Consider the following 25,073-nt stretch of genomic DNA (forward strand, 5'->3'; position numbering starts at 1 on the left):
AGAAATACTCTGTACTCAGTGAAAAAAAATCCCAAAATAACTGAAGAGGCTACCTGTAACTGAAACAGAAAATATAGAACTTGCCCCTAATAAGCAGTCTGAGTATTTATGCTCCAAGTCAGCCAAGCAGATCATGACAAAATGGTTTTTAACTACCCCTTGGATTCAGAAAGAATTGACAAAAGCCAAATGAAAATGCATTAAAAATTATTCTAAAACTTAAAAAAGATAAAGTATCTGTGGGTTAATCTTTCTTAAGCTCAGTTTTTGCTATTTAGTATGTTTATAACTGTGGAATACTGTTGGTATAAACTCATTTGAGCAGAGGTCCAGCTAGAGTGCATAAAGATTAGGTACAATAGTAGGATTATGGCACCATCTGGTGGCAGGACCCTACAACAGCAGGTTCTTGTTTTCTCTTTTTTTTTTTTAATACGAAATTTATTGTCAAATTGGTTTCCATACAACACCCAGTGCTCAACCCAACAGGTGCCCTCCTCAATGCCCATCACCCCCCCTCCCCTCCCTTCCACCCCCCATCAACCCTCAGTTTGTTCTCAGTTTTTAAGAATCTCTTATGGTTTGCTTCCCTCCCTCTCTTTTTTTTCCTTCCCCTCCCCCATGGTCTTAAGTTTCTCAGGATCCACATAAAAGTGAAAACATATGGTATCTGTCCTTCTCTGTATGACTTATTTTACTTAGCATAACATTCTCCAGTTCCATCCACATTGCTACAAAAGACCATATTTCATTCTTTCTCATTGCCAAGTAGTACTCCATTGTGTATATAAACCACAGTTTCTTTATCCATTCATCAGTTGATGGACATTTAGGCTCTTTCCATAATTTGGCTATTGTTGAGAGTGCTGCTATAAACATTGGGATACAAGTGCCCCTATGCATCAGCACTCCTGTATCCCTTGGGTAAATTCCTAGCAGTGCTATTGCTGGGTCATAGGGTAGATCTATTTTTAATTTTTTGAAGAAACTCCACACTGTTTTCCAGAGTGGCTGCACCAGTTTGCATTCCCACCAAGAGTGCAAGAGGGTCCATTCACCAGTTATCTAATAGGCACCTACCAAGTATAGCACACACATTTTTAAATCTTTCTCAGAATACAGGGCATAAAATAAGGTATAGTATCTAAAACAGAGTCCCCATCTTCAAATATATATATATATATATACACATATATACATACATACAAATATATACATATATACAAATATATATACATATATACAAATATGTGTATATATATATATATATATATATATATATATATATACAGTTAAATTTATGACTATCAGAATGTTAAGAGTCTGCTCTTGCTTAGAAGTTTGTGTAAAGTATCTGTGCCCCTAGAACTCTTAAGCAAGAAGTTCCTCCAGAGCATCCTGGTAAGTCCATCAACTCACCACACCAATGCAGCTTGCAAGTAAAAGAACTGGTGGTTTGGGAGTCTCCAATCCCACTATGGAAAATATAGAGGTTCCTCAAAAAATTAAAACTAGATCCACATACAACTCAGCAATCCCACTTCTGGATATATACCCAAAAGAAATGAAAACAGTATTTCCTCAAGATATCTGCACTCCAATGTTTATCACAGCAGAATTCTCAATAGCCAAGACACAGAAACAATCTAAATGCCCGTTAACAGATGAGTGGATTTAACAGTGCGGCATATATACACAATGGAATATTATTCAGCTACAGGGAAGGAAGATATCCTCCCATTTGCAACACCATGGATGGACACTGAGTACATTATACTAAGCGAGGTAAGTCAGAGAAAGAAACAAACTATATATCAGTTACATGTGGAATCTAAAAAAGTTAAACCTGTAAAAAAAAAAACAGTAAAATGGTGGTTAACAGGGGGAGGCAATGGGAAGATAAGAGTGATGGTGTTTAAGGGCACAAACTTGTAATGAGTAGTAAATAACCCATAGAGATCTAATGCACAGTATAATGAATATAGACAATAACATTGTACTATAATTATGTAATGTTGTAAATACTGCTGTATCAGCAATCATATTATAATATATAAATGTGTTAAAGTAATACGATGAAAACCTTAAACTTACACAGTGTTACATGTCACACTTATTCAATTAAAAAAAAAGTCCTCGAATTCTTGACACTTCTTTCAAAAGGTAGAGTCAAATTTCTCTTTCCTTGAACATGAGTTGTATTTAATGATTTGCTTCTAAGGAAGAGAATGTGGCAGAAGTTTATGATGTGTAACTGCCACAGCTAAATCATCAAAAGCATGACCGCTTCCACCTTGCCTTCTTTTGGATTACTCACCCTAGGGGAAGTCAGCCATCATGGAATGAGGAACTCAAGCAGCCTGTGGAGACACCACTTGTAGAGGAACTGTGACCTGCCAACAACCACCATCGACTTCCCAGTCACGTGAGTGAGCTCCCTTGAAAATATTCTCCAGCCCCACCAAGACTTCAACATACCGCATCCCTCACCGATATCTATGAGCTAAGCCACTCCCAAATCAACGGAAATAATAAAGGTTAATTATTGTTTTAAGCCACTTAGTTTTGAAGTAATTTGTTGTGCAACAAGACATAACTAACACAACAACCTATCACAGAACCAAAATGTATCTGCAGTGGAAACGAAAAATAGCTCACTTCAGTTGAATATTCATCATTTTCTAAGTTGAAGAAACAGCAACCTAAGGAGACTTCAGGTGGTCAGCAAGGAATGTTTCGAACGTTATATTTTTGCAAAGCAACTGTACTAGGTACTGAGTGGAGAACCATGCCCTTGAGGTACAAAATAATTTATGTTTTTTCAACTAAACTTTTTCCCCTGGCTCTGAAGGTTATAGGTCTATGGGAGGTTTGGAAAGTTTCTCCTTTACCTCTGTGAGGGATCCACAAGCCACTCCACCATGCAGGGCTTCATCCAACGCAGAAAGAGTTGTAGCTAAGAACACTGGTGAGACAGAGGCAGATGTTTGCATCTTTAACCCATAAGCCTACACAAGAAAAAGAAAATGATCTTTTCAATATCCCTGTTTATTCGAAAACAGAAACCAAATCCAAACTTCAATTTCTAGCAGCTGGAACCCAAACCCATCTCTTTTTTCCTCAAACTTTTATTTGTTAAACAAATATTCAATCCATGCCCAGGGACAGTGCTAGACAATGGGGCTATGATAGAATAGACAGAACCCCTCCCCTCACAGTATGTATAGTCACCCAGCAATTGAAACCAGGACTGGAAACCAGACAGTCACCATACAATTATTAGAGATATTGTGACAGAGAAAGTGGAAACACAGGAACAGTAGACCTGATCTAGATTTTGTGATCTAGGAAGACTTCATGCAAAAGCTAGATGTCTGAGCTAAAATGTGAAATAGCTGTTAAGCAAAGGAAATGTGCATGTTCCTGCCAAAGAGACAGAATATACAAAGAAAGGGAAAAAATAGGAACTAATAAAAACCACAAAAAATAAAGAGTTCATTCAGAATGGTTGAAAGATGGGTGTGTGATCACAGTAGGACAAGTGATGAGGCTGGATAAATAAGCAAGAGACAAATCATGAAAGAGCCTTGTTGAAGTCTGAGGTCTATACTGAGAGCAACAAGGAATGACATGCTCAAGTTTTCATTTCAAACCAAGGTTGGTCTGTGAAGAATAGTTGAAGGTAGCTATGGTAGGCTGAGATGTGGTGCCCCAAAAGATATCCACATCAAATCCCTGGAAACTGTGAATGTTACCTTATTTTGAAAAAGGGCTTTTACAGATGTCATTAATGTGACTTCATACCCAGCAATGTTTAAGAATGTTTGCCTCTGCAATTTATAACATTAAAAATTACTAGTATTTTATTAAATTGCCCAAATAAACTGTGGTCAAGCCATAGAACTATAACCATTCATTCATTCATTCATTCCACAGATACTGAGTAACTACTGTATGCCATATACTATGATAAACTCTGGGAATATAATAGTACCAAACAGATAGTTTCTAACAACTTAAAGTTTACAGTTTAATAAATCTATATATCAAATTCAAGGCTCTTCTGCTTCTGTGAGGAGGTATGAAGACCAGCATATTAAATATATTAATATTTATGAGTTATAAATGTGATGACTCCTGTGTAATCTCACCCATTAAATTCTTAGATCAGTTAAACCATGGATTATCACATTTTTCTAAGTCTACATTCAGCTACATTAAAAAAAAAAAAAAACAGAAAAGCTACAGAACAAAGTCATGTGGTATGCATCTGATTTAGAAATGCCTCAATATTGTCTACAATCTATCATCAGGCAACATCAGTGGGCCTGGGGACACTTTATCAAACATGTAAAGGCAGCCCAATCTGTCAACATTAAAGTATTTCCTTTGCAACGGTTAAGTGCACTAATCACAATAGATTTAGTGACACAAAGACTAAAATGAACGAACAGAATAAGACTTCAGAAAATATACTTTGTACATAAATGAGACAAAAAGGAGTATCTTATTATGATACTCCACCAGTTTTTCTTCTACGTTGGTGGCTGCTTCTTCTTCGACTCATCATTATCTAATCTGATCTTAAAATGCAGACTTCACTCAGGACTTGGTCTTGGATATGCTTATCTCATTACCATATTTACACTGATGACTCCCAAATGCATACTTTTACTACAGACGTCTCCTTCACACTCCAGGCCCATATATTTAACTGCCTGTTTGCATCTCCAATTGATGTTTCACAAGCACCTCACATTCAACAAGTACTAAATTATGCCTCCCTCAAGCCTGACACTCTTACAGCATTCCTTATCTCAGGAAGTCTACTACCCAGTTTCCTAAAGCAAAAATCAAGGAATCATCTGTCACTTTCCTGTACCTCATCACCACCCACAGCCAAACAATCACCAGTCCTCTTCACTGTACCTCCTAAATTATCTTTCATCATAACTGACATTATGCCATCTGGGTTAACACCATACTAACAATCCATGTCACGATCACTTTCTGTTTAGAATACAGGCATAGATACCTAGATGGTCTTCATCAATATTTCCCTGCTCCTTTTCAATCACTTGTCTAGGTTCAAGACTGACTTTTTAAATATACATATTAGATTATACCCTTTTACGACTTCTCATTGCACGCAGAATAAAGTCTGAAATCCTTTACATGGTCTGCAGGCCCCACGATCTGACTCCTGCTCATTTCTCTGACTTCACCTCTGAGGCCACTCTGTTCCTCACTGCTATGTTCCATCCACACCAGCCTGATTTTACTGCCATGAAAGCATATGCTCCTTCTCTTCACAGGGTCTTTGCATTTCCTGCTTCCACTGCCTGCAAACTCCTCTCTGCTCACATCCCTTCTCAACTTGGCCTAATTCTCCCCTATCCATCCTTCAGGTTTTAGCTGAAGTGTTGCTTCCTTGGAGGAGACCTTCCTGACCCCTAAACTAAGTAATGTTCCCTGTTATTAAGTTTCAGAGCTTTTTATAATTTTCCTTCATAGGACTTATCATTACTACAACTAATCATTTATGTAATTATGTGTTTAATGTCTGACTTCCCCCACTAGACTGTAAGCTGCATGAGGAACATTATCATGCTCACTCTAATATCTCCAGGACCTGACAGAGTACCTGCCACATGACTGGCACTCAATAAATACTAATTCAAGTAATATATAACTGAACAAAAAACTCTTCCCTGGAAAAATGAACTAAGGCTAAGCCAATGTTTAACACAAGACTCAAATCTAAAGAATCCTACAAGAGTGAATGCACAACAAAGGGAAAAGATGGCTTCTTGAGCTCACATTTGGAATGGTATCGATACTGCATTCCAAATGCGAGCTCAAGAAGCCATCCTTTTGGTGGCTTTGGTGGTATTGATACCACAGCTGAAGTGGTGGTGCAAGTGGAGCCCAGAAGTGAATTTCCTCCCCATGCTCTCTTATTTAATTCTCTAACTAGAAACATGATGTAGGTATTGACCAAACACATAGAATGACATACCTCAAATTAAAACACTTTGTTGGTGCTTTACAACCTTCAAAATAGTAACGAGTTAATTTAAACCTCATCACAGAATCATCACTATCTTAGCTCTCTTACTTCTCCCATAAAATAAAGTGAGCTATTCAAAGCTCCAAGGTCAATGACAAAGCTAAGACAGTGCCAATTCCTAACTCTGATTTGAATTCTCCTTCTGACTACTCTGGCTTTGAAGTATTTTCTTAGATCACAAGCTAAATCTGAACACAAGGAAATATTTTTATCTATCCATTAATTTCAGAAGTTTCAAATGACACTAACATCCCTTCCTTCCTACTTCACAGAATTGAACTCCACTTTATTGCTCAGTGGTTACCAAATTTCGATATAAGATAGTAAGGTAAGTAATCTACAATCCACCTAAATAAATACATTTGCAAAGCACTGAAGTGCACTGACTTCTAGGTACTCTTATTCTGGGAAAACAAGATCTTTTCTACCACGCACCAAACCTACATTTTGAAAAGCTAACATTATGACACAGACAGTATGAAATAATAGTACTTGATGAGAATTTGTTATAAAAGACTTTTAACTTTCTCAAGAGTGAGAAAAGTTTTAAAGTATTATTTATTCAATCAATGAGCAGTGTAAATCCACTATGTGTGCTTTATAATGTAGACTGATGATAATAAAAGTTGGTATTACAGAGACAGGGGCATTCTAAAATTATGAGTGTATTATAATTTAACCATGAAATCCACAAATCAAAGACACAAAACAAATAAAAGACAAAGATGACCTTTTGAAATATCAATATTAGCTACAGAAAAAAAAACTTCCTGTTGCTTCCTCATTCCATTTTTAGGAACTGTCTCCCATGAGCTTACAAACTACATAAATTTTTCACATATATTCTCATTAAAGGACCAGTTCTATGGTGTAAGAGTCAATATTTTTTTTAATGTTTATTCATCCATTTTTGAGAGAAAGAGAGAGAGAGAGAGAGAGAGAGAGAGAGAGAGGCAGGCAGAGACAGAAGGAGACACAGAATCCCAACCAGGCTTCCTGGTGTCAGTGCCCACAAGCTGTGAGATCATGACCTGAGCCGAAATCAGAAGTTGGACATTTAACCAACTGAGCCACCCAGGCACCCCAAGAGTCAATATGTTTTTTAATTTTTTTTTAACATTTATTTATTTTTGAGACAGAGAGAAACAGAGCATGAGTGGGGGAGGGACAGAGAGAGAAGAGAGACACAGAATCCAAAGCAGGCTCCAGGCTCTGAGCTGTCACCACAGAGCCCGTCGCTGGGCTCAAACCCATGAACTGTGAGATCATGACCTGAGCTGAAGTTGGACACTCAACCAACTGAGCCATCCACGTGCCCCAAGAATCAATATTTTTGAGATGTTCATATCTATTTTTAATTTTGCCTCATCTCCAAAAAAACATTTTAAATGAGATAAAGGATCATCTCAAAATAAGTCATAATCAAAACATAATATATATAAATCTATATGTATATATGTATATGTACCGTTTGCATCTGTGGGGCACAGGCTCTACTGACCATACACAGAAGTTCATGGACACCTCGATAACTAAGGCCAGTCATCTTCATAAGTTCCAGTGGGGAAAGACATAAAAAGTCCTAGAGAGACATAAAAAGAATATTTTAAAATATATGTGCAACAAAGATACTGGAATTAAAAGGAAACTTTCAATGGACACTGCCCATAATTTACTGCAGATTGAAGATTTATATATTCCTTATAGTATTTCCCCCATGTATGACTTAACTAAAAGATATGATGATATAATCTTATCTTCTAATTCTCTAATTCAGTTAGCATATACCAGAGGTCACACCAAGTAACTTCACATAGCAGCAGCCTCCAACCCAGGTGTATATAAACACTGCCCTGTGCTGCAGTTTAGGCACAAATACCCAGGAAGTGTCAGGTTGAAATGAGTTTCTTACTGAGCTATGACAGCATTCAGGAAAAGTATTTAATAGAGACAATAAAACAGACTATGGAATGAAATGTTAAATCTCATACTTTTAAGAGTGTTTCCAAGTATGAACATGAGGATTATTTTTTTTTTTTTAATTTTTATTTATTTTTTTGAGACAGAGAGAGACAGAGCATGAACGGGGGAGGGTCAGAGAAAGAGGGAGACACAGGATCCGAAACAGGCTCCGGGCTCTGAGCTGTCGGCACAGAGCCCGACGCGGGGCTCGAACTCACAGACCGTGAGATCATGACCTGAGCCGAAGTCGGATGCTCAACCGACTGAGCCACCCAGGTGCCCCGAGGATTATTAAATGTATAAAAAAGGAACCAAAAATACCATTAATACACAAAGCAGTTTTTTTAAATTGTAGTATGCTCTGAAAATGTCTTATTAAGGATTAAATCCTAATATAAAACATTAAGTCTAGGGGCACCTGGGTGGCTCAGTCAGTTAAGCATCTGGCTTCGACCCATGATCTCATGGTTTGTGAGTTCAAGCCCCACATCCAGATCTCTGCTGTAGGCACAGAACCTACTTCGGATCATCTGTCCCCCTCTCTCTCTGCCCCTCCCCCCTTCTCTCTCTTTCAAAAATAAATAAACATTAAAAACAAAACAAACAAACAAACAAAAAATGTTAAAACTTATTTAACCTCCTAAGAGGGAGCTGCTTCACTACTGTGCCTAAAATGCAACAACTGCTTTATACATTTCTCTCATTACATTGATAAGGATTCTATTAATTTCTCTTGCTTGCAAGAGACATTACCCATTTTGAATACTGTCTCTTCATTTGAGTCTTATTTCTCATATAACTGCAAAATTTCTTTCAATTGGACGAAACTTCTCTAGAATCCCAAATAAATAGCACGAGTATACTTCACATTATGCCATAAGCATTCTCCCCTGACCCAAGCAAAAGTATAGGAATTTAGGTAAATGAAATCACATTTGGAAATACAACCTAAGTGGCCTGTTATTTTATTTTATTTTTGAGAGAGAGAGCACAAGCAGCAGAAGGGCAGAGAGACACAGAGAGAGAAAGAGAGAGAGAATCTTAACCAGGCTTCACATCCAGCACCAAGCCCCACAGGAGCCTAATGAGGGGCTCATTCTTAAGACTCTGAAACCATGATCTGAACCAAAATCAAGAGTTGTAACCGACTGAGCCACCCAGGCACCCCAAGTAGCCTGTTATTTTAAAATAGCCTATGGAGAAGCACCATCATTCATTTTTTTTTTTAGAAAGTTAAATTTTCATATTTCAGGTTTAAGAGTTATTAAGGTATATTTAATATTAATTTGTACTCTGGGAATGCAAGCTGGTGCAGCCACTCTGTTAAACAGTATGGAAGTTCCTCAAAAAACTAAAAATAGAACTACCCTACGACCCAGCAATTGCACTACTAGGCATTTATCCATGGGATACAGGTGTGCTATTTCGAAGGGACACATGCACCCCCATGTTTATAGCAGCACTATCAACAATAACCAAAGTATGGAAAGAGCCCAAATGTCCATTGATGGATGAATGGATAAAGAAAATGTGGTATGTACACACACACACACACACACACACACACACACACACACACACACAAAATGGAGTATTACTCAGCAATCAAAAAGAATGAAATCTTGCCATTTGCAACTACGTGGATGGAACTGGAGGGTATAATGCTAAGTGAAATTAGTCAGTCAGAGAAAGACAAAAATCATATGGCTTCACTCATATGAGGACTTTAAGAGACCAAACAGATGAACTAAAGGAAGGGAAACAAAAATAATATAAAAACAGGGAGGGGGACAAAACAGAAGAGACTCATAAATATGGAGAACAAACTGAGGGTTAATGGAGGGGGGAATGGGCTAAATGGGTCAGGGGCACTAAGGAACCTACTCCTGAAATTATTGTTGTACTATATGCTAACTAATTTGGATGCAAATTTTAAAAAATAAATAATAAAATTTAAAAAAATTTTTGTACTCAAAATTTCTTAGTGAGAAAGTAAATAAATTTTACCTGACAGGTAACAATTTGATGTCTGTTCAGACGGTCACACAGCTCTTGTGATAAGCCCACTCTTCTGAGCTTCTTGCTACCCATGCTTTCAAGATGCAGCAGAAAAAGAACCCTGAAAAGCATTAGAAAATACCATAAGCAATAGTAGACAGGCTACCAAAACACACTACAAAATAAAAAATTCTTCAAGCTTCTTCCTGTGTGAAATGAAATGTATAGTATTTAAAATATTACAGATAAAATAAAAGCAGTAGAATCTTTCTATGTCTACCGAGCATGCACACAAACAAGACAACATAAGAATGTGCATTTCACACAATTCTTTTATATTTATTACATGAATATAAAGATATCACTTCACATTTGCATAGCATCTTAAGATTTTCAATGTATTTATAAATTTTATTTGGATGTATAATTAACTTTCAAGGAATATTTCCAAGCAGCACTCCTTAGAAAGTCTTTACTGTCAGGGCACCTGGGTGGCTCCGTCAGTTAAGCATCTGACCCTTGATTTTGACTCAGGTCATGATCTCACGATTCAGGAGATGGAGCCTCGTTGGGCTCTGCACTGTCAACATGGAGTATGCTTAGGATTCTCTCTCTCTTTCTCTCTCTCTCTCTCCCGGCCCCTCCCCTGCTCATGTGCTCTCTCTCAAAATAAATAAACTTTAAAAAAAAAGTCTTTACTTTCATTGCACTGTAACAATAAATTTACTGAGCACCTACTATGTACAGGAGGCACTGTTCCAAAGCTTTATATAAATTATAACATTTAATCTTCTCAATAGCCCTATAAGGAAGGTTGATTATTGACCCAATTTTTACCTATGAGAACACTAAACCCTAGATGTTAGCTATTCCATTGTCACCAGAAAAAGTAAATGGTGGATTCAGAATTTCAACTCAGGGAGTGACTCTAAGGTTTATCCTCTTAACCAGTATACCCCTACTACAAGTCCATAATCATATTTAACCTCTCCTTTTTCTATGAGCCGGAACAAACCTCCGAATCAAACGAGATATTATTATTTCAGGTCTTAATTACAAACTGAAATGTGTGGGGTTTTTTTTTTGTATTAGCTGCTCACATTCTCACATGCAAGAAATTTCACTCTTACTGCTGAACCTAAGACTAAATGAGACTCATGAAATATGTGCCTTCAATGAGCTAGAACACAATCACTGTGATTCCTTTCATAACACATGCAGAGAAGAGGCTGTGCATCTCGCTGAGATGACAAGATACCCTCTGTATAGAATAGAAACAGCAACTCCATTGTTCCAGGAGATAAAGCAATATTGTTAACAGAAAAGGAGTAACATTTTGGAACAAAATACATAGTACTGAAAATGTAGATAACCTGTTTATGCCCAAATTTCTACATAAAATCTAAATTCTCTGCATCAAATTAATTCTCTCCTTCCCTCTCTCCCACTTTCTCTCACATTCATGAGCCTATGCATATGCGCATACACACACACACACACACATACACACACACACACACACACACACACACACACACTTCTCATAAGCACAAAATACATCCCTCTCATTTCTCTCAGTGGGAATTTGTACCGATTCGTTTCCTAAATAGTTTACCAAGTGATATCTGCTGTATCATTTCTTAGTGTCTTTATAGATCAGGTAGTTCTGAGCAATAACACCATATAGGCTGATACATTCAATCAAAAAGAAGAACCCAAACTACCCGGACTTGTTTAACAATAACCAACTCTGCTATCTCAGCCTTCTTAGGGCCACTCCCATCATTTGCCTGCACTATTGCATGCTGCCTCTTGTTATTCCCTGCACCATCAAAAAAAAAAAAAAAAAAATTTTTGCTCCTTCAGGAGACCTTTCTTAATCACACACTCTGCTGAGCTGCTGGGCTCTGGTGTAAAGAATCATTTAAACATATTCCTTTCCCTTTGGGAACTCACAGTAAAAGATGAAAAGAGATGTATACACAAATTATCACAGTCACACGGTAAGTATCGTCATTGGCATTTAAATGTGCCACGAAGAAGCACCAAACTGGTCTGCGAAAGTTAGGTCAGTGCTCCAATCCTGCCGGAGGTAGCTACCTAAAACTTTGCTCCAATCCTGTCACTGTCATCCTTTAAAACTACCCGTGGGACCATTAGGGCACGGGATAAATTCCACACTTCTTAAGATCACATAAAGACCCTTCATAAACTGGTCTCTCATTTCCCTCTCATCCATACATCTGATGGCAAGGCCCAGATCCTGCCTTCCTGGCAGCTACTCCCCCTCCTGGTGTCTTCAATTCCTCATCTGTAAAACAAAGGTCATTCAAATATCTACCTCAAAGGAATGTAGTGAAGGTTAGAAGATTTGGATGGTGCCTGACACACAGAGCTCAAGGTTAACAACCATTACCATATCAATTGTCAGCAAAACATCATTTGTTGCCTCACTTCATCCGCTCTCCAGCCACAATACTGTATATTGGTAGGTTACACAAGCGCCATCCTGACTCCGACTTTCCTGCACAAACCTTGTCCCCAAGTCAATCTCTTCCAACCCAGTGTTTTCATCATACTTTATACGTATTTGTTGCATAATCTTATTAACGTATTATTACGGCTTGTTTCTTCCACCAGAGACTGTTAAATTCCTGCTCTGTGTGTGTGCGCACACATATAATCAGGGGTGAGGGAAGATATTCCATCCTGAAGGCTGAAACCTTTCCTCCTCAACAAAGTAAAAATCCTCATGAAAGATGTTCAGTGAAAACTGTTTGTAAGTAACGATAATAGCTAATATTTATTGGACCCTTATTACGTGCCAGGTACTGTTCCAAGAGCTTCCGATGTTTGACCCCTTTTACAGACTAAGAATACTGAGGCACTGAGTTGAAAAACTTGCGTGAAGTCTATCAGCTAGCAAATGGTGGAGTCCGCATTCGAATCTAGACATAGAACTCCAGATTCCACGCTTTAACCACTCTTCTTCAATACCACAGAAGGCGAGCGGACCCCAATGTTCCCTTAAGGACCGGCTCCCCCGCCGAGACTCCCCAACAGCCGGCAAATGGGAGGGCGGAGGTGGGCATCAAGAGGCGAAAACGTCACTCTAGAATCCCCTAAAAAGAACTTTCTTCCAGCAAGGAACACAGTTCCAGCATCCCCCACAAAAAAAGGCCAAGAGCCCCCATATTTGCGGCGGAGTTCCCGTTATCATGCCTCAGGCCTAAGGGGGGAGTGTACTGGACCAAAGAGATTTTCTCCGCTACCCCGAAAGTAATAACACAGAAAGGGGCCCAGAGAGGGGGCAGGAAATAATGAGCGCACCCCATTACCCCCCGAATGCCCCCCGACACGAATCTTTGCAGTACCGGGTCTGTAGCATCCAACTTTCAAAGTTTCCCCCACCCCTCACAGTTCCCCGCGGAAAGCGCCGCAAAGCAACAACCCAAATGCCGATTGGGCTGTCACTCGAAAGAAATATCCAATCAGAGGTAGGAAGAGTCCCAGGTTGAGTCCACTGCTTGCTGGGAATTGTAGTTCACACCAGAATCCGTCACTGAATCCCAGTTTCTCAACATAATGATTATCAAAATCAGGTAAAGAAACATCTGCAAGGAGAAAATGAAGCCAGGAAAAACCTTGCTTGGAATTGTCTCTTTTATTTTTTTTGTCACTACATTTAAAAAAATGTATAATGGACCAGAAAGACATGTTAGTTTTCAGAGAATAGTTAAGAATTCACCTATAGTAGAAGAGGTTTGGAAGAGAGCTGGGATTGGTTTGGGTTTGCTTTTTTCACCACACTTTGGCGGTGAAATAGTTTGGAAATACTTAATGAAATTGCTCAAGCTGAAAACACACAACGGGGAAACGTTAAGAGCCTGTAGTTTAAGAAGACCATGAAGGGAACCACCGAAGTTTCGGTGTAAAAGGGAACTGTTACTTTAAGACTGGGTTTCAGATTACAGTTTTGTATTTGCGAAAAAGTTTTTGCTCGTCCTTTGCTCTCAGCTCTTCAGTGCATACTTCTATCTTATAATTTAGCCTACTGTGTCCTAATTACTGACCTGCATTTGTTATTAGACTGTGAACTCGAGGACACGGTCTACAACTTATTCAGCCTGAGAAGTAGGGCCTAGGACACCGTTCAATTAACGATTGTCGGGTAAGTGAGCAAATAAATCAATGGAGTTAGGCAGAAAATGGGAATTCAGAACGCAGGATTCTGCGATTATAACAGAACCCAAGTGGATAAAATAGCAATGGAGGAGTATCCAGGTCTTCTTCCTCTGGAAGAAGGCCTGGCAAAACACTGTCACCGGCGGGCGCTTAGTAAAAGCTGACTTCAAACGCTATGGAGTAAAAGAGACATGAAAAAAATCAACGGACACTGATATTTCTGCCACCTGCCCCGCTGAATGCAGAACTGAAGGTATCGAGCAGAGGAGTGGTCAAAACTGAAAGGAACGATCCTCAGCCAGGTAGCTGGTTGACTCCGCATGTCCTAGCTTTCTCCAGTCCGAAGAGGTGGCATCACGTGACCCAAACAAATATGGCGCCTTATTTGCATCGTCCCTCCATTGACCAATAGGAGTAGCCGCTATCAGTCGTCCCACCCCACCCTCCCTCCCGCAACCTCCCGAATGGGATCTATCACCTGACTCGGCTCAAACATGGCTGCGCTGGAAGCTCTATTGCTTTGGGTACCAGGAGCAGGTGAGTGTAAGGCGCCCCAGAGAAGGTGGGGGCGTTCACCACGACCCCTGTAGGGAGCGTCCCTGCGCTCCAATCTCCACCGTCCTCCAGCTCTGACACACACTCATCTGATGATCTTCACTCCTCCGCCTTAAGAGAGGGCTCAAACTAAGGAGGTTCCTGCTGCATTTCTCATACTTAGGGAGGCGACCACCTGGGGATTTGGAGCCGGACTGGGTCTAAAGTTAAGTGGGGAATATGAAAGAAGATTTGTGGGTCTGCGCCCCGAGCTAATACGACTATTAAGTTTAATTAAATATTGGATGTGTGTAGAGAGATGGGATCCACCCCTCGGGGAAAGGTGGAACTTCTCAAAAAAAGATAGTAGCACGTCAAATCAAACATAAAACGATAATTAGGGAAGTAAGTCCCGCTTTTCCCAGCCAGTCTAGTAGTTACTAGTTTGTCTAAATATAGTGCGTTCCGTTTCTCCTCAATGTGGTGTGTATTGTTTCCAGGAGGTGCTCCACGAATGAGAAAATTGACAATGTGTTCTGCGTAATTCATCTCTTTCTATCTCCCTGCACTCTGTGCTGGGAAAATGCATCATCCATTTGGAAAAGAAGAAACTGCTTCTCAGAAGCAGCTCTTTGGGTTTTTCTGTGAGTGCCTTCGCAGAGGAGAATGGGAGCTGGCACAGGCATGTGTACCTCAGCTACACGAGGCACAAGGGGATATCCCAAAGAAGGTGGAAGATATACTTCAGGCGCTCGTGGTGTGTCCAGATCAGCTGAGGTAAGGGATCTCTCTTCTTCCCAGGAAGTTACAGGGCGGGAGACACAAGGTCAATACTTGGGCTCTGGTCACCTACTCTCACCTCCTCTCTGAAGAATTAGCAGAAGCAGAGTGTATTTCACATGCTCTGAAAATTTACCTCTATGATACATGTTTATTAATCGGTGTTGGCTTTGAATTATCATCTGAACCAGAATTTAATCCTGGACACCAAAGTGTGCCTGAAACCACCATTTCTTGATTATTATCATAAAAGTAGATGGTGGAATTGAATTGAAAAGCATTTTCTTTGCCTCCAGAAAAGCAAACGCTGCTCTCTTCTTGCTTATGATGTTGTAGTTGTAACAAAAGACTGGAAGTTAATTTACTTAAGGTTTTTATTTTGAAATAATTATATAAATATTAAAAATTATATAAATAAGGTTTACATTCACAAAAAGTGCAAAAAAATACAGAGTAACCTTCCCCAGCTTCCCCCAATTGCAATATCTCATATACCTATTGTACAATATCAAAATCAGGAAATCGACATTGGTATATTACTGTTAACTAGATTACAGACCTTATTCAGTTTTCACCATTTTTTTAATGTGCATTTGTTTTTATGTGTGTAGTTCTGTGCAATTTTATCCATGTACAGACTCATGTAACTACCAGTAAAAATCAAGCTGCAGAACTCTTGCATCACCACAAAAGAATTCCTGTACTTCCTGGGAATACCTCTTTGTATTTTGAACCCTCCTTTTGCCCTGGCAACCACTGTTCTCTATCTAAATTTTTAACGAAGCTCTTCCTGGCAGTGCTATTAACAGCTAGTGGTATAATAGTTAAGTGTGCTATTTAGTCTTTCCCTCACTCTTCCTTACTTTGGCAGCTATTATTATATTGCATTAGTATATAGACAGTAGAAACTTAGGTGATTTTTTTCCCTTAAATTTGGGTTCTAGCCAGGTTCTATCTAAATTACTAACTTTGAAAAAAACCCTTATGAATTCCTGTAACCCTGTTTTTAGCCTAGAGTTAATAAATTTTTATGAAATTCTTTATTTTCTTTAAGACTACTTGACTCAGTTTCTGTTTTCAACAATATACTTTAAAGAGATTTGCTTTTTATGGTTTTCTATGTAATGTTGAAAAATAATAAAAATAAAAAGCGCCTGGGTGGCTCAGTCTGTTGGGCATCCAACTTCGGCTCAAGTCATGATCTCCCGGTCCATGAGTTCGAGCCCTGCGTCAGATTCTGTGCTGACAGCCCAGAGCCTGGAGCCTACTTCAAATTCTGTGTCTCCCTCTCACTCTGCCCCTCTCCTGCTCACGCTGTGTCTCTCTCTCTCTCAAAAATAAATAAAAACAATAAAAAATTAAAATAATAATAATAAAGACTAGATAGGGAGGTAGAGGCAGGGGTGAGACTTTTTTCCTTTTTTTTTTTTTTAATGAAATCTAGTGCTGTTCTGGTTCTAGTTTTATTGATCTATCATATACATTTGAAAATTTCTCATTAGTACAATGTCATGCCTGTTTAGGTTTAAAACACACTGAGCAGTGAAATCCAAATCTTGGATCACAGAAGAGAAAAGGTCAGTAGAAACTCTTTGTTCAGAAATTCTTTCTTTTTACATTTTTCAGATGTGGACAGGACATCAACCCTCAAAGATTAGCCTGGATCTGGTTTCTTGTACTGGAAAAATGGTTCTCCCAGGAAAAGGTAAGCAGGTTTATATTCAAAGTTTTTCTGAGGCCAACACTGAGAAGAACTTGGAAGTAGTTTTAAGATTTCCTTTTTATCTGTTACTTCCTTTATTAGGAGGTTTGTCATATTCCCCTCTCAGTATTGACAGTGAGAATAGCTTGAGTTTTTATTGCTGTTTCCTTACCTAAATTTATTCATTAATCCCCCAACATACATTGGTGATATAATTTTGTTAGATACCACTGTGAGTCTTGTACCTGAACAGAACTTTGCAAACCTCAGTGAAAATGACAACATAGCAAATAAAGTATGAACCTCATAATACTCAAGTAATAGAGAATGGGCTGAGCCAAAACCTGGTTGTTCTTCCAAAAAGCTCATTTTAACTAGTCCAGTGCAGTGAAAGCTTACAGATTTAAGCCTCATTAATTAATAATTTAATAATCCACATGAATTAAACTAAAAGTTACCAAATATAAAAACACAGTGTGCAGATTTAGTGAAAGAAACCTTATAACGAAGTGCTTTTTTAAAAAAAAAGAAAGATTGTCATTAAAAGCCTTTTAGAAGTATGTGATAATTATCAGAAATTGCTATCCATTGGAGGACTTTCTCTGAGACAATTTTGTATTAAGCCCCAAAATTTAAGATTTTTATTTTTTTAATTTTTTTAAGATTATTACTTTGAGGGAGCGAGAGAGAGAGTGAGTGGGAGAGAGACGGGGAGAGAGAGAAAGAGAGAGAGAGAGAGAGAGAGAGAGAGAGAGAGAGAGAGAGAATCCCAAGCAGGCTCTGCACTGTCAGTACGGGGTTTAAACTCACCAACCAGGAGATCATAACCTAAGCCGAAGTCAGACACTTAATCAACTGAGCCACCCAGGTGCCTGTAGACTTTAGGATTTTAAAGTGAGGAACTTCTGACCCAGAAGAGAAATGAAGAAATGACTGGCCCAGGGTCACACCATAAAGTTAGTTGGCAAAACTAAGGCTGGAACCAAGATCTTCTGACTTTGAATCCCCAGCCTACTGGTTTTTCCTGCTGAACATTTTTAGCCTTATGGACTTAAAAGCCAGAAACCATAAATTCTGTTTTGTAAATGTGTGTAAGTCAGCCTAATTTTCTTCTTTACTCCCCTCTATCATTAGAATTAATTTTGCTTTTAGTTCCAGTTTTGCCTGACACTTCTCTTTCTCCACATTGCTATCAAAAAATACAAGAAATTACTAATCTAAATGTATTTTTTGTCCAGGCTTTTCCAAGTCTAAAAAAAGAAAAATGACAAAAAGACTAGCCAGGAGAGGGAAAAAAAGAGAAGCAAAATTAAAAAATTAGCCCAGAATGATTAAGTTAGCTATTGTTGCAGATCTAAAAGGGAAAACTTGAGTTAAAATATTCAGAGTGTCTTCAGAGAGAAAAAGAAAAAATGTCTGTTGTTATTGACTAAAGATCTTTCTAGTCCAAGTATGGAATTTGTTAAACCAAGTGAACTTTCCCCTCACTGAAGAGCATGTACCTACTTTATGGCTACTTTGTTGCTTATTTTCTGTACAGTTGCTCAACCAGACTAGGTGGTTGATTTCACTTCCATGGCTCCTTAGCACAGACTAAGAATAGTTCTTGTTTTTCCAAACATCAAGACCATTTGGTCTTAAAGCTTCAGTGCCTCAGTTATTTAAACAGTTGTGGGAACTGTTTAAACTTTAAGCAAGGACCTCAGAGTCTTACCTCTTTTACAAGGACTAAGATTGCAAGTGGGTTCTTAAGAATAGTTCCGCAAGACCAGTTGCTGTCCCAGAGTGGCCTTTATCTTTTAGGGGACTTGCTGGCTGCCTCTCCTTTTCCAGTCTCCCACCTTCTGTCAAAAGCTTACTTTTTAAATGTTTACTTATTTTTGAGAGAGCACGAGCAGGGGAGGGACAGACAGAGGGGGACTCTGCACTGACAGCAGCGAGCCCCGATGCAGGGCTCAAACTCACAAACCAGGAGATGGGGACCTGAGCCTAAGTGGACACTCAACAGACAAAGCCACCCTGGTGTCCGAAGCTTCCTTTTTAATTGTTACTTGAAACGGTTCCATTTTCCCTTTTCTTCATCCACTTTTGCCTTCTGCCTTTGTATCTTGCGGTGATTTATCTCTACATGTGGAAGCATGTTTGCAAAGATTTAACTGCAGAGATGTTCACTGCATGCTGCTTCTAATAGAGGAAAACTGGAAACAACTCCCATGTCCACAGTATAGGATTGGTTATTCTGTTTGTAAAATATCATGCCACTATTAAAATTATGTGGTAAATGAACTTTCAGTGACATGGAAGGATGTTCATACTGTACTATGTGAAAAAAATTTTTTAGAAAACTATACATTTGAGATGTGTGCGTAGAAATGGTCTGGATGCCCTTAGACCACAGTATTAATAGAAGCTCTCTTTCAGTGGGAAGATTTGGAGCATGTATGTGTGTGTTTTCACTTGCTTATTTCCATATTTTAATTTTTCTGCATTGAACACACCTTGCTTTGATAGTAAGATCCATGCTTAGAAACATGGAGCAAATTCTTCCCTGTTTTAGAAATGTTAGTCATTTATGACCCTGCATGTGCATAAAGTATTTTCACCAGTAAAATAATTATAAGCTAATGAGTCTTTAGGATTCTAGATTAAAGTCCTAATATCTTAACCAGGTTTTTTTTTTTCAAAGGCCTGCTGTCTGGACATCTTATCTATTCCTTTCTTTTAGTCCTCAATAGAAGAATTTAACCTTTAGCTTTCCAGCATGAATTTTCTTCACCAACTTCAATCATTAGCATTATATAAGCATTCAGATGGCATAGGTGCATGAGAGAAGGATGCGGTAAGAAGAAATAGGGTTTTACACCACAAACACACCAGATCATGTTAGCCTGTGACGTGATGAATGGCACTTGAGTAGAGTATGATCTTGTGTTCTAAACCCATCGCCTTCCCCCCACACACAAACGATCTTGCAGGTGCTTCTTGCTTGAGATAGGAGACTTTACAGTAAAATATGACTCCCGGAGGGGTGTTTGGGTGGCTCAGTTGGTTAAGTGTCCGACCTCGGCTCAGGTCATGATCTTGCGGTTTGTGAGTTCGAGCCCCACATCAGGCTCTGTGCTGACAGCTCGAAGTCTGGAGCCTGCTTTGGATTCTGTGTCTCCCTCTCTCTCTGCCTCTCCCCTGCTCACGCTCTCTCTCTCTCTCTCTCAAAACTAAATAAACATTTTTTAAAAATTAATTTAAAAAATATGACTCCTGGAACCTTTAATCAGCCATGTGATTTATAGGTGTCTTTAAAGCAGAGTTTGTCAGGATTAGTCCTAGATTTTACTCTTACTTGTATTGGTGTCTAGAGAAAGGGAACTATAATTTTAGTTTTATGAACCAGGTAAAGCAAGCTACTGTGAAACAAGCAGGTCCAGGAAGAGTCAGGGGCTCTTTCTTTCATACATCAGTCTTCTCTGGTGGCATGTCTCATTAACAAATATTTGATGGGATCACTTTTGCATACTTGAAATAATTAGAAAATACTTCCTAACCATTTCATCTTTAGTAAAGGTTGTTTTTAGGGGCACCTGAGTGGCTCAGTCAGTTAAGCACACAACTTTGGCTCAGATCATGATCTCACAGTTTGTGAGTTCAAGCCTTGCATCGGGCTCTGTCCTGACAGCTCGGAGCGTGGAGCCTGCTTCAGATACTGTCTGTCTGTCTGTCTCTCTCTCTCTCTTTTTCTCTCTCTCTGCCCCTTACTCGCCCATGCTGTGTCTGTCTCTCAAAAATAAACAAACATTAAAAAAAATTTCTTTAATAGAGACTTGGGGCACCTGAGTGGTTAAGTAGGTTAAATGGCTGACACTCGGTTTCAGCTCAGGTCATGATCCCACAGTTCATGAGATCAAGCCCTACATTGGACTCTGCACTGACAGCACAGAGCCTGCATGGGATTCTCTGTCCCTCTCTCTCTCTCTCTCCCCCCATCTCTCCCTCTCTCTGCTCCTCCCCTGCTCACGCTCTATTTCTCTCTCTCAAAATAAATAAATAAACTTAAAAAAAATAAGATATATATATATATGTATATTTAAGCCATAGGTTTGTTTGATTTAGAGATTAACTAAATTTTTTTTTTTAATTTGTAAAAATATGACAGGGGTGCCCAGGTGGCTCAGTCAGTTGAGCGTCCCAACTTCGGCTCAGGTCATGATCTCACGGGTATGAGTTCAAGCCTGGCGTCGGGCTCTGTACTGACAGCTCAGAGCCTGGTGCCTGTTTCAGATTCTGTGTCTCCCTCTCTCCCTGCCCCTCCCCCACTCATCCTCTGTCTCTCTCTGTCTCAGAAATAAATAAACATTAAAAAAATATATGACACACAGTACCTGGCATATAATAAGTGTTTAGTAAACATTAGATCTCTTCCTCTTTCCTATTGTTTTCCACCTTATAATGAATATCAAAAATGGGTTTGGACCAAAAGAGGATCATGTGGGCCATACTTTCCCAAGCTTACTCATGACTGGGTGTTTGGACACCACAAGGACATTTCTTTGAAAAAGACCTCGTATGACAGAAAAGTCACATGAAATGAGCAAAGCTTGGAATTTGAGGCTAATCAGAGTAGGAGTTAAATGTTAGTATTTAAGAGGGATATGCATCCAAATTAGCTGTTTTTATTTAGAAAAAAAAAAGCATCTCAAACATATCCAAGAATTTAGTGGTTAAAAGTGCTTTATCTTAGAGAAGCAGCAGAAATAAGACTGAAGAGAAATATTATTTGTTAACAAAGAATATGCCTAATCTCTATGCTTCCTTCTTATGATTTTTCTAGAAATTACTCCCAAGTGTTTTCCGGAGAAAGCTTGAGTTTCTTTTATTATCAGAAGACCTGCAAAGTGACATTCCTGAGGACATCCTCAAGGTAAGAGAGGGCTGGGGAGCTATCTGCCTAGGGTTACTATCACTCGATAAGCTCAGCTCCCAAGGATCTAGCAGAGATAGATCCCAAAGAGGTTGGCTATACTCTGTTCTCAGGCAAGACCAAGCTAGGTAGATGTCCCTTTCAAGAGAGCTCAGAATTGGAATAAACTTACCTGATTTTAGAATGCTTAGAGTTGGGGGGTGCCTGGGTGGCTCAGTCGGTTAAGCGGCCGACTTCAGCTCAGGTCATGATCTCGCGGTCCGTGAGGGCTGTGAGTTCGAGCCCCGCGTCGGGCTCTGTGCTGACAGCTCAGAGCCTGGAGCCTGTTTCAGATTCTGTGTCTCCCTCTCTCTGACCCTCCCCTGTTCATGCTGTCTCTCTCTGTCTCAAAAATAAATAAATGTTTAGAATTCTTAGAGTTGGATTGTCCAGAAGTACTAAGTATAACTGGGGATTAAAGGTGTCGTTTTTTTTTTTTTTTCTTTTCATGGGAAAGGAATACATAACTTGGATTTAAACTGGATGTTTGAATTTTTCACCAGTGTATCATAGGGAATATAAAGGGAGGAGGCAATTAGTGTTTGTTGAATACCTCTTCTATAACAGGTGCATTGAATGTGGTAATCCTCACAACAAATTTCTGGGGGCAGATCAAACTAAATCTTAACTATATCTAAGGTGCCTGAGGTATGCTCTGACGCTCAGTACTGATTTTCTTCATGACCTGGCCACCAGCTAATTAAATACATATTAGCAGTAGGATTTAAGGTAGGGACTTACACTTGTATTAGGTCAAAGACCCATGGCCCTGTGACCATCTTAGAAGCAGATAATGAAGAAGCATCCCTCAGTACTGTCCATAGGCATGGTGCTAACGCATGAGAAATCACCTACTGCTCCATCCTCTTTTCTGCCTCTACCCTAACCCTGCAAACAGATTAGAGACTGTAGAGGTTCTTGCCTTAAAAAAAATTTTTTTTAATGTTTGTTTTTGAGAGGGAGAGAGACACACAGAGCATGAGAAAGGAAGGGGCAGAGAGGGAGAGGAAGACATAGAACTCAAAGCGGGCTCCAGGTTCTGCGCTGTCAGCACAAAAGCTGGCACAGGGCTCAAACTCATGAACTGTGAGATCATGACCTGAGCCAAGGTCAGACGCTCAACCAACTGAGCCACCCAGGCGTCCCGTAGAGGTGCTTACCTTTAAAGGCTTACCATCTAGTCAGGGAGAAAGACTAATACACACATGCCACAATTGTGGACTAAACCAGATGGCACTAATTTTGAGTACTTTGAATGCCCAATAAAGAGGGAGAGTTGTGTGAGTTGGAGGTACGGGGAAGATTTGTTTGTTTGTTTGTTTGTTTCAAGTTTATTTATTTATTATTTTTTTTTAAGAGACAGAACACATGTGCATGAGCAGGGGAGGGACAGAGAGAGAGGGGGACAGAGGATCTGAAGTGTGCTCTACACTGAACAGCAGAAAGCCCAATGTGGGGCTCAAACCCATGAATCGTGAGATCATCACCTGAGCCAAAATTGGATGCTCAACCAACTGAGCCACCCAGGCACCCCTTGGGGAAGGCTTTAAAGGATGAGGAATGGGGTATACCTCAAAGGATGGCTAGGATTTAGAGCAGAAGTTAAAAACTGGTATGTAATGTTCTTTTAAAAGTTGAATTTAAATGCCATGAGAGTGGGCATCATGTCTCATGCCCATTTGTTACCAGCGTGGTCTATCAATTTGCAGCCCTTGATTTAGATCTACAGTGCACATTTTGGAGGTGGTGAGGGGGGACTAGCTTGAGAATGGAGGCCTTGGGAGATTGAGTTATCTCTTTGCCTCAATCTTTTTTGCCTCAATCTTTTTTGCCTCAATCTCTTCATTAGCAGTGAATGAGCACACTCATAATGAGCACACTCATATGAGCACACTCATAATAGCAGTGTCTTTCTCTTGTAAGGGTTAATTTGACTTTTCAATGTAAAGGGCCTGGCAGGAAGTAACTACTACAGAAGTGTTTGCTACTGCTACTATTATATACACGTGCATATTTCTACCGAAAAGGGGAAAGCTTCAAGGCTTATAAATGATAACATTCTAGGCATGCCTCCCATGGATCCCTCTCTTCATCCTCTATTTAGGAGCTATATGAGGCCCTAGCACAAGATTCAGGAGGCCCTGTGCTTGATGGAAATCAGAGGCGGGATAGCTGGACCCCTCGGCTCAGCTCAGAAGCCATCTCTGTGCTCTGGGATCTTCTGAGGCAGTCTCCCCAGCCAGCACAGGCCCTGCTGGAGCTCCTGCTTAGAGAAGACGATGGCACTGGCCTCTGTGGCTGGCCCCTGCAAAAGGCACTGGTGGACTTCATTCGAAGGGCGCTTCAGGCTGTGCAGGGCTCCGCCACTGGGCCCCCTGGTGAAGTAGATGCTATCTATGGAGCCCTGCGGACTCTGCATTGCCCTGCAGAGCCTCTCGAAGTTGAGATGCATCTCCTTTGTGAGGAACTACTGGAGGCCTGCAGGGCTGAGGGGAACCCCCTGCAGGAGGAGCGGGTGCTCAGCTGCCTGCTCCACAAGGCAGGACGGAGCCTGCTATCCCTGTATGGCCATACTTATGCAGAGAAGGCCGCAGAAAAGCCAGCGAAGACCATACCCTCGGGAAAAGGTGTGTTCCCTTTGCTGCTTCTCCTTGTGTCTTGGTAATTCTGCTGTACCTCTGAAGTTCCTCTAGGCTAGTGCCTTCCAAGTTGCTCAGGAAATCTAGTGGAGGAGCTAAGCAAAAATGATAAGGTGTTCTTTTGTAAAAGTAAAGATTTTGTAGTCCAAGATGGAATGGTGGAAAAAAATAACAAAGTAATAACAATAGCAGGAAAGAGCTTTTCAGAAGCTACTGAGAGAAGTTAAAGAGTCTTTCAGATAGAAGCAC

General features: G+C 39.8%; 2 protein-coding genes across 3 annotated transcripts in view; one reads left to right on the top strand and one right to left on the bottom strand.

The window, feature by feature from the left end:
• RAD51B (RAD51 paralog B) overlaps positions 1-13,460 on the bottom strand; it is a 572,091-nt gene extending 558,631 nt beyond the window's left edge. For both annotated transcript variants that reach the window (XM_049612601.1, XM_049612602.1), the window contains exons 1-4: positions 13,405-13,460; positions 10,040-10,151; positions 7,539-7,652; positions 2,892-3,008 (exon numbers count right to left, since the gene is read on the bottom strand). In XM_049612601.1, coding sequence (XP_049468558.1) covers positions 2,892-3,008; positions 7,539-7,652; positions 10,040-10,151; positions 13,405-13,418 — 357 coding nt within the window. In that variant the 5' untranslated portion in view covers positions 13,419-13,460. The remainder of the gene's footprint in view (positions 1-2,891; positions 3,009-7,538; positions 7,653-10,039; positions 10,152-13,404) is intronic.
• A 266-nt stretch (positions 13,461-13,726) lies between these two features.
• The window catches only part of ZFYVE26 (zinc finger FYVE-type containing 26), a 69,252-nt gene continuing 57,905 nt past the window's right edge, over positions 13,727-25,073 (top strand). The window contains exons 1-5 of the mRNA XM_049612600.1: positions 13,727-14,752; positions 15,250-15,526; positions 17,156-17,234; positions 22,057-22,146; positions 24,290-24,812. Coding sequence (XP_049468557.1) covers positions 15,333-15,526; positions 17,156-17,234; positions 22,057-22,146; positions 24,290-24,812 — 886 coding nt within the window. The 5' untranslated portion in view covers positions 13,727-14,752; positions 15,250-15,332. The remainder of the gene's footprint in view (positions 14,753-15,249; positions 15,527-17,155; positions 17,235-22,056; positions 22,147-24,289; positions 24,813-25,073) is intronic.

Source organism: Panthera uncia, assembly GCF_023721935.1.
Source record: "Panthera uncia isolate 11264 chromosome B3 unlocalized genomic scaffold, Puncia_PCG_1.0 HiC_scaffold_1, whole genome shotgun sequence".
NCBI classification, from domain to species: Eukaryota; Metazoa; Chordata; class Mammalia; order Carnivora; family Felidae; genus Panthera; species Panthera uncia.